At 39.5% G+C, this 15,333-nt stretch overlaps 1 protein-coding gene across 1 annotated transcript in view; it reads right to left on the minus strand.

Annotated features, from left to right (window-relative positions):
- Positions 1 to 15,333, minus strand: part of XYLB (xylulokinase) — a 1,259,970-nt gene that overhangs the window by 585,323 nt on the left and 659,314 nt on the right. The window contains exon 14 of the mRNA XM_044066952.1: positions 4,295 to 4,368. Within this exon, the coding sequence (XP_043922887.1) occupies positions 4,295 to 4,368 (74 nt within the window). The remainder of the gene's footprint in view (positions 1 to 4,294; positions 4,369 to 15,333) is intronic.

Genomic DNA, 15,333 nt, shown 5'->3' on the forward strand with positions numbered 1-15,333 from the left:
TTGTGCATATGACATGTTGTGTATACAACTATGGCTTCCGCTGTGCTGACCGGACCTGGTGTGATAGATAACAGGTATTATACTGTACAGTCAAAAAAAGGAAAAGATATCCTAGTGATAGACGGTTACCTGTACTTCTTAGAAAAACAGCTAAAGACAAAGAAGTACTGGTGCTGTCGACTAAAAAAATACTCACAGATGTAAAGGTAGGGCAATAACTACAGTAACAGGTGTAGAGGAAATCCTGTTAAAATTAAACCCTCACGATCATGCCTCTGATCCCACAGAGGTTGAAAAGTATAAGGCTTGTCATAAATTAAAGGAAATTTCTAAAGACTGTAGAAGCACCCCTGCACTACTTGTGGATGATGTCTTTGCTAGCACGTCCTTTGAAAGTGTAGTGACATTACCAACACGAAGGTCAAAGTTACAGCATGTGAACAGGGTGCAGCGAATTAGCATGTTAACTCACTCTGCACCCTGTACTACTCTTAGTAATGCTTAGATGAGTTTAAGCTGAAACAATCTACTTTTATGCAACAAAGGAAGGTAGACATACACTCCAATGTACATGTGTTAGTCTTCTCAACCAAATAAAACTTTGCTGATATGTATAAAAGTGAAATATGGTTTATGGATGGTGTGTTCCTAACTAAAGGAAAGTTCTGCAGACAACTCTATAGCATACATGCACTAATTTTCCATAATGGTACACAGAAATGTCTCCCTTTGCTTTACTGTTTGATGACGAAGAAATCCTTTAAGACGTATAACTATATGTGGGAATGTGTGTTTACTTTATGTAGTAAGTTACAGTTACCCCCTACAGTGAAGTTTCTGTTGCGTGACTTTGAAATGGCAGCAATAAAAAGTATTGCAGCAAATTTTGCTGATGTAAGTAGCAAAGGGTGCTTAGTTCATTTTTCTCAAAGTGTATGGCGGAAAGTTCAACATCTGAGACTGTCACATTTGTATGGAACTTCTGTTGAATTCCAACGTGCAGTGAAGGAATTAATAGCTTTGAGCTTTCTTCCTGAAACTGACGTGATTCCAGCCTTTAAACTGTTGTGTAAAACTTTCCCTAGTGAAGGTAAAGAACTGATTATGTATTTCTCTGATGTATATGTATTGGGTCATATAAGGAAACAAGTTGCTCGTAATGTAGCACCTACACAATTCCCTCCCATTTACCCTACTTCTTTCTGGAATGTGTCATCCTTAAATGACAATGCTTTGCCATGCACCCAGAATTATGTGGAAGGATGGCACAGACGAATCAGCTGTTTACTTGGTAGGCGCATTTTTGATATTCCTTGTGTGCTATGTTAGCCTGTAAACAGAACAGAGTTGATGAAATACGTCTACAACTGTTATCAGCCTGTGCAGTCTCTCTTAAAAAAAGGAAGACTTTGGAAAGGGAAGAACATTTACAGAGTGTACTGCAAAGGAAACATGAATACAGTACTGCAGAGTCTCTACGTGCAGTTGCTATGTTGCTGAAAGTGTAGTTTGACACACATGCCTGGTCCAGCTGTATGCATCATACTGTCTTGCTGTTTGGTTTGTGATGTTATAGACACAGGCTATTTATGTTAGGTGTATTCATTTCACAATTATGCATGGTTAAGGTGTACTAGAATAGTGTTTGTGTGTAGTGGGGAAGTGCTTTGTACATATATTCGCATTTCAAGTTCATAGTTGTTATAAACTAAGCACGTTAGTTAAGTTTTTCTTACTTTGAGAATCACACCGGGTTTCCGAGGTTGGCTAAACAAAACTTTTTGCTCTTTTGCATTTCGGTAGAAACGTGCTTCGGTATTAAGTGTTTTCACTGTATTTGTGTCACTCAAGATGCATTCGCTCAATTCATCTTTTGTTGTGATAATATAGACCCCAGTATTATACAGGTGTCAAATGTGTTTGCACCTGGAGAGATTAGCATCCTAATGACATTATTTGAAATGTTTAATACTGCTAAAATACTGTGCTAAGATTGACAGTACTCCTGCCAAAAACGTAAATGTTATGATGTATAAACAGCTGGCCTGTAAATGTATAATGTGTAAATGTTAAATTATTAATTGTTTTTGGATGCACAAAGATGAGCTGTTTTTTTTTAAAAAAAAACTCTTTAATGAACACACCCTCTCTGACCATGCCTATTTTTTGACTGTTCCTCCAACATTTCTCACTGCAAAACACTAAGCTTTATCTCTAATTTTCTACTTCTCTAAAGCACTTCTCTTGCCTGTTCTGCACCTCCTTGTTCTTCTGCAGTTGATGCTTTCCCCAATCCCATTCATCCTCTCTGAAATCCTTGCCAGTTCTGTTTTCTGAAACCATCTGCTACACCTTGGCTTAATGACACATTTGTAGCTCCTACATGCCCACATAAACACACACATATGCATTTGGTTAAAACTCCACCTAATTTCTTGCCAAATGTCAAGGTTCCCCTCCAAATATAAGTGACAATGACTGTTAACACTCCTCTCCTTGATTTCAGCTTCCACTGTTTCCCCCACTATTTCCACACTAACCAAAATTACATCTAAGCAACTAGGTTGCCGGTAAGCACACTCAAGTTTGTAAATATCTTACTTCCCAGGTTCCATATTCTCTGCAAACCATTCAATCCCAACCATTATATGCCATTGTTTAGTGCTTCCTGGCACTTAAAATTATATTATTTCCTCCCCAAACTTTCTGAATAAATTATTCATCAGAGTAACATTAAAATAAACCCCTCAGGACTGCCTTCTCTCCCCATTCATCACTTCTGGTTGCCTTCCCCATAAACCATTGATTGAATACTGTACAGCCACCCTTATCTACACCATAAATGACCATAAGATCCAGTCCACCACCACTGTACAGCTCTTTCTTCAATCCATAGCACTTTGCTGACTATCCCTTTCCCAATACTGACATCCATTTTCCCTTCCCTTCATATAGACTCCTACTACAGTCTTCAAATGTCAACTTCTCACAGCCAGGTTGTCTTATTAATTTAGTCAAACACTTGGCCCTACCTGCCTCAAACACCAATTCAATTCTCCATATAACTTCTTCTGTTGGAATGACACAGCAAAATATTCCTTGGTCACTTTCTCCTTACTGCCCCAAACAGCAAGCCCCCCAGCATCCTATCGTGGGCCATTACCCTCTCCTTCATGTCAAATTGATGTATTTTTACATTCATCAGTCTCTTGCCCCACAGATAAGACCTCCCCATACAACAGGCTCTGTTGTTTATAAAAGACCAGCCTCCAAGTCCACCCTCCATCTTATGTCACACTCAAGCTGAGCAGCAAGATCACACCTTCACAATATTTCTGGTGGAACAAAAAAACTTAATGTTTTCCCACCATGTCCAGCCCTCTAGGTCCTCCGATTTCTAACTCAGCATGCATTTTGTGCAATGAATTCTGCTTATTCAACAGAATACCTGCCGTCTTACTTTGATTTACTTTTAATATGGCCATTGCAGTTCTCACTTTTGTAATGTCCTTGCTATACTGGCTACTCCTTCCCACACTGCACATCATTACAGAGGCTTTAACTTTTGGAAGAGAAAATGTTTCCCCAGTGAGACTAATGAACATATTCACTACAGACCTCATACTGTACTGTATAATGCTACTTTTTATTTCATTTAGTAAACCCAGTGTCAGATTATCTGAACACTACCCACAGCACCAACATTTCAACTTTTGGATCAACAGTTAGTCAAGAAGCTCTGTCAGTCTGCAGGCAGGCTTAGGACCATCTCCTGAGTGGAGGTCTAAAGTCCTAAACAATAAAGAATGTACTCAAGTACATGTGTCGAAGAATGGGGGAGGAAAAACTACCTCCATCCCCTCATGTCCACACAAATGATCACAGATAAGGACAATACTCTGACACCTCCTACTCCTTAATCAAGGCTGGGGCCCTTCCCTCAAGAAGCAATACCTGGGAATGATAATACAGGCCTGTCATGCAAATTTTATATGGCATAAACCAAGCAACACCAACATTACAGAAAAGACAGAGATGCAAGCAAGAAATGGATACCAAGGGCAAAGTTGAGAGACCCTGCTGGATGCAAACAGCATAAAACATGGATATTTAAGTGCAGGTCTTGGAAATAGAATGGAATATTAGTATAAAACCATTACATAAAAATGCAACTAAAACATAACTGATATCTGTGAAAACAAATCCAATGATGAAGTTCTTGGAATTACTTAGATCATTGCACAAATTTTCAGTACACACAGATTTTAAGTATCAAAGCAAAATAGAAGCTTACCTTAACATTTTGCCCATTAAATCTGTGCACACCTACAGCTGGAGGTGTGATCTCCATCACATCGAAATAGAAACCTGGAAAGCAGCAGAGATCAATGCACCATGTCAGAAAATATAACATAACGGTAAGCAGTAGTAACATTGTTACATAAACCAAAGAAGCTTTCATCTTAAGCAATTAAACAGAAAAAAATAAGATTCTGATTTTTAACTGAAAATATAATTTAGCAGCTCAGAAAATAATCAAATGTTTTAGTAATAAAGTGATACATATTTGAATCAAAGCTAGAAATCAGGTTAACCAAGCAATATATGGAAAAACGTAAAAAGAGGAGAAGTTGGTGGACAGGAAAATGGGTTGTGATTGAAATTTTGTTTACTTGTTAACCAGGTAGGTGGAATTGTTAGAACTCATTTTCAGTCACAACCTATACCAAAGCAATAAAAACAGAGCTTAACACCCAGCGGTGTAAACCTTGGCTGTCGATGACTGTCACTTTTGAACTGACACCCCGACATCAAGTGCAAAACTGGGGAAAAGGAATTATGGATAGATGGATAACAAAGCGAATGTAGTAACAAAGCAAAATGATTTGAAGGGCTGACTGTAAACAGAAGCATTACAAAGCCTCTGATATGTACCAATCAACTCTACATAAAGTAAACATAAGTATTAATTAAAACTACAACTGAATACTTTTAGAGTGAAATGATCACAAAATGGGACATGAATAACTCTTAAGCTCAGTTTCTGGAAAAGTATTCTAAGTTTTATCCCTAAAACACCTGCATTCATATACAACAGACAGAAGCTGCTTCAATTTAGCACAGAACACAGCAAAATCATCCTCCTTTCTGACTTCAGCAGGTAGTTGATCCAGGCATACTGTGGAAATCAGAGAATTTACACAAAATAAAAAAAATGGTCTATGATCCACACACCTCAGTGGATGATTTCAACAGTTAATCTTCTGACAAACAGGGACAGTAATCCACATGATGCAGCCTGCAGATCACAGAAAAAAGGAGCAAGATGGACCTCCAGCAACTTGTACTTTCTGAAGGAGAAGCTGATATTCCCTACTGACTGCCAGAAAAATGAAATGCCATATTTTATTTAGTGCAGACTGGAGAAGACATGGTCCAAAAAAAGCTGGTTACTAATGCCCCCCCCATGTCTTGCTACTAGGGCTGCTCCTATTTGTTATTTGTGTCTGTGATGTCAAAGGATTTTGTTGATGACTGCAAACTTGGACCTACTGCTAATTTTCCAATTGACTCCAAGATCCTATATGACATGCTATCACACATAAACAACTGCTGCAAGGACCATGGTCTAAAACTAAATGCTAAACAATGCAGTTCCCTGTCCTTTCAAAAACAGGAACACCCATGCACTTATACATTAATGACACCTACCAAAATGGTTATGGTTATTAGGACCCCCAGGCAGTTTTATAGACAGTGAACTTTCTTTTGATCACAATATATCTGCTGTCAGTACAAAATCCAAGCCCAGCTGATTACCAAAAGTACATTTTCTACGTCAAAGAATATTGAGGCCTTCAACATGTACCTGTCCAGAACTAAGCCACATTTCTTTGAGGATTTTATTTGTGGATTCGGCAAAGTACTTCAAAAACACAAAGGAGATTTATTTAAAGGATTAAATTCTTGTCATTTAGCATATACCAACAGCCTAGGGTCTCTCAGTTTGAATTCATATCCTACAGAAAAATGTGTGTAGACCTGAGAGCAGGATTTAGGACCACTATAGACAAATATTTAAAAAAAACTGAAGGAAATGACACACTCAAACTTATGGGTGTCAGGTTTCACCACAACTGATGTTTTATTAATAAGCTGAAACACTGGTTTAGTGACAGGGTGATGATGAACGCCAACAGTCTACCACAGGAAATCACGGCAATGGACAGTACTGACAGCTGTAAGATATCTTTCGGCACACGTTAAAACAGAGATGGCAATATCGCATTTCTTGGCAGAAAATAATGAGTAGCATACAAATGAATCCTGAACCGTGGAGCTGGGCTATATGGTATAAACTCTGTGTCACTAACAGGAATGATTACAGTATCTGGAGGTTTCTAGTTTTAACAACATATGATAACGGGCATCTGTTAGGGAACCAAATACATGTACAGGACTAATTAGAAGACGGGAAAGGTATATAGACTTGATTAAGCCAGTTTACTTCAAATCTCACAGGGCATTTGCTATACTTGCTATTGATTGGCATACTTTCTTGGGCATCTACTGCAACACTTTTCAATATTTAGGACAGCACATCATTAAACAATCACACAAATCCTCTTGAACAATAGCTGTTTGTAACATTCACTTGAACAAATCCTATGAACTACACCATTCCATAAAAACATCCATTATTTATTTCTGATACACGCATTGCTTCCTACTAATACACACTGCTGTTTAATAGCTTCCCCTCCAATCTTCTTGAAGTCTTACTATTGTTCACCATATCCTTAGCCACTGGGGATGCACAAGCCAGTGCATTTCTTTGTGCCGGTCTCAAGCCCGGATAAATGGGGAGGGTTGCGTCAGGAAGGGCATCCAGTGCAAAAGTTTGCCAAATCATACATGCGGACAACAGTACAGATATACATACCGGATCGGTCGAGGCCCGGATTAACAACTACTGCCACCAGTACTGCTGGCCAACAGGATGCTGGCAGAAATCGGGCATCTGTTGGCCGAAGGAGGAGAAGAGGGGGAAGGCAAGCCCGAAGGCAGGTAAAGGCTAGGACTGTGATAGTGGGGATTGGAACTTTGAATTTTGGCAGTATGACTGGTATATGGAGAGCTAGCTGATATGATGGCCCGAAGGAAGTTTGGTATATTGTGTGTGCAAGAGACCAGATGGAAGGGGAGCAAGGCTAGGTGTATCAGAGGTGGGTTCAAATTGTTTTATCATGGTGTGGCTGGGAGGAAAAATGGCGTAGGGGTTATCCTGAAAGAACAGTATGCTCAGAGTGTGTTGGAGGTGAAAAGAGTGTCGGATAGAGTGATGTTTATGAAGCTGGAAATTGATGGTGCAATGATGAATATTGTTAGCACATGTGCTCCACAAGTTGGGTGTGCAATGAATGAGAAAGAAAAATTTTGGAGTGAGTTGGATGAAGTGGTGATGACTGTACCCAAGGGTGAGAGACTGGTGATTGGAGCAGATTTCAATGGGCAAGTTGGTGAAGGGAACAGAGGGGAAGAGGAAGTGATGGGTAGGTATGGTGTTAAGCAAAGGAATGCAGAAGGTCAGATGGTAGTGGATTTTGCGAAAAAGATGGACATGGCTGTGGTGAAAACGTATTTTAACAAAAGGGAGAAGCATAGGGTGACATACAACAGTGGAGGAAGATGCACAGAGGTGGATTATATCTTATGTAGAAGGGCCAGTCTGAAGGAGATTGGAGACTGTAAAGTGGTGGCAGGGGAAAGTGAAGTTAGGCAGCATATGATGGTGGTTTGTAGGATGACACTGGTGATCAAGAAGAGGAGGATGAGTGTGAGGGCAGCACCAAGGATCAAATGGTGGAAATTGAAAAAGGGTAATTGTGAGGTGGAGTTGAGGGAAGAGTTAAGACAGGCATTGGGTGGCAGTGAAGAGTTAGCAAATAGCTGGGTAACTACAGCAGAGGTAGTAAGAGAGATGGCCAGAAAGGTGCTTGGTCTGACATCTGGAAAGAGGAAGGAGGACAAAGAGACCTGGTGCTGGAATGAAGAAGTACAAAGAAGTACACAGAGAAAGAGGTTGGCAAAGAAGAAGTGGGATTGTCAGAGAGATGAATAAATCAGACAAGAGTATAAGGAGATGAAGTGCATGGCAAAGAGAGTGGTGGCAAAGGCTAAGGATAAGGCGTATGAAGAGTTACATGAAAGGTTGGACACTAAGGAGGGAGAAAAGGACCTGTACCGATTGGCTAGATAGAGGGACCGAACTAGTAAAGATGTGCAGCAGGTAAGGGTGATAAAGGATAACGAGGGAAATGTACTCACAAGCGAGGAGAGTGTGTTGAGCAGATGGAAAGAGTACTGTGAGGGGCTGATGAATGAAGAGAATGAGAGGGAGAGAAGGTTGTAAGATGTGCAGATAGTGAATCATGAAGTGCAGTGGATTAGTAAGGAGGAAGTAAGGATAGCTATGAAGAGGATGAAGAATGGAAAGGCTGTTGGTCCAGATGACATACTTGTGGAAGTATGGAGGTGTTTAGGTGAAATGGCAGTGGAGTTTTTAACTAGATTGTTTAATGAAATCTTGGAAAGTGAGAGGATGCCTGAGGAATGGAGAAAAAGTGTTTTGGTACTGATTTTTAAGAATAAGGGTGATGTGCATAGCTGTAGTAATGACAGAGGGATTAAACTGATTAGTCACAGCATGAAGTTATGATGAAGAGTAGTGGAAGCTAGGTTAAGAAGGGAGGTGATGATTAGTGATCAGCAGTATGGTTTCATGCCAGGAAAGAGCACTACAGATGCGATGTTTGCTCTGAGAGCGTTGATGGAGAAGTACAGAGAAGGTCAGAAGGAGTTGCATTGTGCCTTTGTGGACTTAGAGAAAGCATATGACAGGGTGCCTAGAGAGGAGTTGCAGTATTGTATGAGGAAGTCGGGGGTGTCAAAGAAGTATGTAAGAGTGGTACAGGATATGTATGAGGGTAGTGTGACAGCGGTGATGTCTGCAGTGGGAGTGACGGATGCATTTAAGGTGGAGGTGGGATTACATCAAGGATCAGCTCTGAGCCCTTTCTTATTTGCAATGGTGATGGACAGGTTGACAGACGAGATCAGACAGGAGTCCCCATGGACTACGATGTTTGCAGATGACATTGTGATCTGTAGTGAGAGTAGAGAACAGGTGAAGGAGACCCTGGAGAGGTGGAGATATGCTCTAGAGAGAAGAGGAATGAAGGTCAGCAGGACTAAGACAGAATATGTATGTGTGAATGAGAGGGAGGATAGAGGAATGGTGAGGATGCAGGGAGTAGAGGTGGCAAATGTGGATGAGTTTAAATACTTGGGATAAACACTTCAGAGTAATAGTGACTGTGGAAGAGAGGTGAAGAAGAGAGTACAGGCAGGATGGAGTGGGTGGAGAAGAGTGTCAGGAGTGATTTGTGACAGACGAGTACCAGTAAGAGTGAAAGGGAAGGTCTACAAGAGGGTAGTGAGACCAGCTATGTTATATGGGTTGGAGACAGTGGCACTGACAAAAAGGCAGGAGTCAGAGCTTGACGTGGCAGAGTTGAAGATGTTAAGAATTGCACTGGGTGTGACAAGGATGGACAGGATTAGGAATAAGTACATTAGAGGTTGGAAGGTTTGGAGACAAAGCCAGAGAGACAAGATTACATTGGTTTGGACATGTGCTGAGGAGGGATGCAGAGTATATTGGGAAAAAGATGCTAAGGATGAAGCTGCCAGGTAACAGGAAAAGAGGAAGGCCTAAGATAAGGTTTATGGATGTGGTGAGAGTGGACATGCAGGTGGTTGGTGTGAAAGAGCAAGATGCAGAGGACAGGAAGAAATGGAAACAGTTGATCCGCTGGGGCGACCCCTAATGGGAGCAGCCGAAAGAAAAAGAAGATCCTTACTCATGAATATGGTGCTGTCAAGCAACATTCAAAAAATACCACCAGTCATCAAGCAGGCATCCTTTGCCCTCTGACAACTCCATCTAGTCTCACCAGGGCACTAACCTACTTCCACAAACATATCATCTTAACCCTTTACAATTTCTCAAATACAGATTATCCACGTAACCTTGACGGACAAAAAAAATATGAACACATGGTAGAAAGGCCATAAATCTCCTTTACTTTCAAAGCTGAGGGGAGCATCCTCACTGACTCAAGACATGCAAATCCATTTCATAACTTTCTATACACCCACATCTCGTTTTACAGTAACACACTTCCCCAGTCAGTATGTCATACAAAGGCATCACTTTGCCCACCCATCAGCCTAACCAACAGGAAATAGGGGGGCCTATTATCATATCTTATTTCTGAAATATATATCATATAGCCTTTCTTGTACATATTAAAAAATAGCACAGTCAGTATGAGTGGTTTAAACCTTTTACATCTTGTATGCTCCACATTCAATGTACAGTCATCAGTCACCATGCAAATGACATACCTACCAGGACTTAATTTAGGGCAAGAAGTCTTTCCTTTGAGCTTATCTATTCCCTGACACTTACTTCAAGTATCTACACCTTCAAATAGTAATCACGCATTACCCACAAAGCATATCAATATCCATCGTTCATCCCTTACAACTGGTCACATCAGAGGCAAGTTTTAACTGCTTTGTATATTATTTTACTTTTCGTTTTATGCAATTTGCTCAAATGTATAATCAGTGCTGCATGATGCACCATTTCAAACTAGATCACAGCACCAAACATTCATAATCAAATGCTCTTTCCATGTAAGGAAATCGTCATGAAAAACAAAAAAAAAAATGCTTCCAATCATGTTACATTACACAACATTTTCTTACATTTCTGTCATTTTCATATGGTTAAGTCTCCACCATATTCTGCAAATCATATTACTGATTATACTATACCATTTTCAATTCAAACTTACATTAACAGTTTGATATAGTCAGGACTTCACCATAGTCTATAAATTCAGAAAATAATTAGTAGACATTGTGAAGAAAATGAAAACACTGTCATCTGTGTTAGCATGTGTGGCAGGAGATTTGTGAGTATTCTCAGATTAACTTGTATTGTAGGGCAACATCCCTAATTGTGAAAATGTAAATATGTTTTTTAAATGTTAAGTATTTCCCTGTGCATACATAATGTTCAAATGATCTGTCAGTGTTTTGATACATTTCTAATTGAGCATATTTCACTGGGACATTCTAGAATATTGTGAAGAATCAGCTGAACAGTGAGTGATGTCATTAGAATGTTCCTGGTTGTTAAGTGATTATTTAAACAGCTGATTGACAGGTAAAGAGCTTTTTCAAACAGCTGACTGTTTTTTTAAAATAAGACTTGGACGGCGCAGTGGTGCAGCAATAGCACCAGCACCTCACAGCAAGAGGTTCTCCGGTTCGATTCTCAGCTGTAGTGCCTTCTGTGCGGACTCTGCATGTCCTCCCTGCATTCTTGTGGGTTTCCTCCGGGTGCTCTGGTTTCCTCCCATGTTACAAAGTCATGGATCTGGAGCATTTCTCCCCGGGCCTCCGCTGAAAATTGGCTTCATTCCAAGTCGGACTTTTCCGGTTAACAAATGTTAAAATAAAATAAAAATAAATATGACAGTTGAGGCTCCAGTTTGCCAAGTGCTATGTAGTCAGTGGACACCCATGAAAGAGAACTCATTAAAAACTGTAAACCTGCCTTTTGCCTTGCTGGTGTATGTTAGATTAGATCAGGGTCAGTATTCTTTAGTTAGATTAGGAAAGCTTAGTTATTAAGATAGAGTTTTTCTAGAATAATGGACTCCTATCCTGCAGTTTAATTTTACATTTCCAGTGATTGAATTCTGGTGTTTATTCAAAGTTATTGATTTACTTTCTTGTAATCATCTTACTTATTAAATGTTTTTTCATTACTTTACATTGTGGTAGAAAATCATTGTCTTTTTGTAGAGATTAGAGACTGCTCATACCTGTTTGATACTCCTCAGGTCCCCTCGAAGTCCTGGCTGTTCTGGCCATAGCTATAATTTATTTTGATATTAAATTTCATAATTGGACACCCATTTAGAAGGGCATGAAGACACTCTGATTGGTGGCAGTATTACCATACTATTTTTGGGAAGGGACACAAGAAATCTATGTCAAGCTTTACCAGAAGTGATTGGATGTGTGAGATTTAAATTTACTTTGAGTGTGATTGTATCAGAGGTCTTAAACTGGGACACATTGCTCTGAAGTGTATAATAAGAAAATACATTTGGGGTGGACAGAGGTATATAGTCCAGTCCCAGGAAAATAGAGCATGTTCCTGTGGTGCTCTTAGGGGAAAACTGTGAAATATTACTTCTAAGTGACAGTCTCATATTGGAATCAGTAGTGAGGATTGAAGCTCCTTAGTTACTTACCCAAGATAGTAAGGGACGTCACATTAATTGGTAGCAGTCTGGTAAGGTATAGCCGGATGTCACAGACATAATTTCTAAACCTCAATAAATGCAAGCTCTGATTAATTGTAAGAAAAAAATAATCATTTGAATTTAAAAACTATAACAAATTACTAGTGTAAAGAATTAGTCACATGGTTAATAGCCAGGATTCATAGAAATTTAGCACACTCTGCAGTGCAAACTGGTGTGCATAACAGTAACACGCCAGGTCTAGTCACTGCAAAGAAACAGGCAAGTGGTCGAGCAAGGGGCAAAACAGAGATGTATGCAGGTCATGTTAATGAATATATAAAGCCAAGAAAATGAGGGAAACCATGCAAATGAGAAAGATGGTATATGAAAACGACCACACCATAAATGATGGAATGATTCAGAAATATATAACACGAGCACACTGCAGCAAGGTGCATGCCTCTTTTTCACATAAGAATCATGGTACATGAGGATAGCAAAGCTTGGATTCACAGCAGGTATTGCTTAATAACATACATTAATGGTCCGTAGTATAGCCAATGCCCAGGATGCTTAATGTTGTGACTATCCTTGCTAATGAAGGAGGTATGCACAGTGCCTGACATACCCACCAGCCTAGTGCTAACCATTTCAGTGTGGAAAAAGAGAGTGTAAGGAACTTGCTGGATTTTGTCATCCACAAGTATAAAAGAGGGGGATGCAAGGTGTCAAAGGAAAAAACTTCAAAGACCACAGCAGATGTTACTCAGATTTTCTGCTGACATGACTGGATTTATGGAAAACATTTGAGAAAAACAACCTGACCTTGGAGGCTTTAGCCTGCTACAAGCTTCTATTGTGTAGTTCTAATACATGTGTTACATTTCAAGGTACTTTTCTAGCTTAGACACAAGTAAACACTGATTGCAGTTCATATATTTTCAAGCAGTCTTTGTTCTTATTATCAATAGCTTCTGCAGCTGTGTATTTTCTCACAGCATAAGCGGAACTCCTTGTCTAAATCTCATAACATTAATACAAATGATACATCTATTTATTATTTTCCTGACACAAGCAGAAATTATCTGCTTCCCTGTAAATTTCCAGAGCATAAGCAAAGATTATAACTGCGTATATTTCATGACAATACAAGATTGGAAAACTTCTGCAGTTTGTACAGATTTATGCAGTGTGAAATAGAATAAATGTGTTAATCCTTTTCAAACCTTAAATGCACTAAGCATATTACTACTACATACACTAATACATATTTTTCTAACATTTCCCCCATTTTAATACTTTTATTCTACTTTCAAAATAAGCATAAACTGTTTTTCTTCCCCGAACCTCTTCCTACTCAGGATTTGCAGTTAAGAGAGTCATTCAGTTTAAACTTATGAAAGCATTTTCAATTTTTTAACAGTTCTTCAAACTCAGCACCTTGATATAAGGTTTCTGAAATGGACATGTCTATAAGGTCTTTGATCAGTCTTTTCATGCAGGGGATGCCACAGCAAACACATACTCCCAGTAGGATCATTCCTACACAAATGGCAATCAGGATGTTCATTAGGATAATACCCCACCCCCAAACCATTTCTGGAAAAAGTCAGTCAGTGGGTTTGGTCCTTGTTTGGTCATGTCCGACACTTGCTTAATTACCTCAAGGTGATTGTCTATCTCGTGTTTATGGTCAGGAATATACGAACAGCACTCCTCCTGGATTAAAGCGCAAGTACCGCCTCTCGCTGCTAGGGTGAAGTCGAGAGCCATTAGGTTTTGAAGCACTACAGTTCTCATGGCATTCAGTTCATCAGTCACCAATTCTAGAGTGGAAAAAGTTGCATTGCTCATTACTTCGAGAAGTTTAGACAGTTTTCTCAGCTCCCAGATTGATTTCACTGCTCCATATGTTGGTAATATACCTGCCCACGATATAACACTGTCACTCAAATCCATGTGTGTCAGTTTATCACTTATAGAATGATGTTTTTTCCAGCGTGCATCGATTTGCCCCACTGGATTTACAGGTTTCTTGACGACCTCTCGGACATTCCGAATTTTTCCTCGAGGTAAGACTGCCGTGTGTTGTATGGCCGGAACCAGGTAGCCCAAAAAACAACTGCCGGACCAATTCTCAGGTAACCACTTGTATGCTTTCCTACCACATACAAAATAACAATCCTCTACTTTAGTAGTAACTTTACTATGAATATACACTTGTCCTGCATGAAACATTTTTCTATCAATTATAGACAGTTGTTTATAAAGAACAGAACCATGTTTTACTTCATCAATTGTTTTGTGCATCAATTCAAAAAATGAATCATAGTTTGTATTACAATAAGAATCTGCGTTATTAGCTTTAGGGTAGCATCTATAAGGAACAGTCACATTGCAATTGCTCCAACCCACCTGAACAGTATCATTTTTATAAAAACACACAGTCCCTTTTTGTGGAACAGAGAAGTGCAATGCTATTTTATCTTGTGATGTAACAGTTGACGTATCATAAATCAAGTTTTCCAAGGTCTCATTGATTCCTAGGGGGACTGAAGTCATTAATAACCCCCCCCCCGTATGCTGTCGGCAAAGCTGTGCAAATCGAGCAATTCGAAACATTGAAAGTCTCAGCATACACATATTTGATGGCCTGGTAAGTGTTGAAGTTTGGGTGCCAGTCTATGAGCAACATTTCACGTTTATTCAGTTCAGTTTGTGTGGCTGGGAAAAGGAATGGTCACAACAAAAAGATTATTGTCACTAGTACAGTTAACGGGATGATTATGCAATACTTCTGAGGAAATGGTTGTTCTGCATTCCTGTTTTCTCCAACACTTCCGAGTAGTTTTATTTGGATTTTTCTAGATTCTATCATTTTTGCTCTTGACATGTGACAAGATTTTTGTCCAGTTCAAAGTTCTTAACTAGTGTGAGTGCA

Source organism: Protopterus annectens, chromosome 3.part1 (assembly GCF_019279795.1).
Source record: "Protopterus annectens isolate FY-2018-M chromosome 3.part1, PAN1.0, whole genome shotgun sequence".
Taxonomy (NCBI): Eukaryota; Metazoa; Chordata; order Ceratodontiformes; family Protopteridae; genus Protopterus; species Protopterus annectens.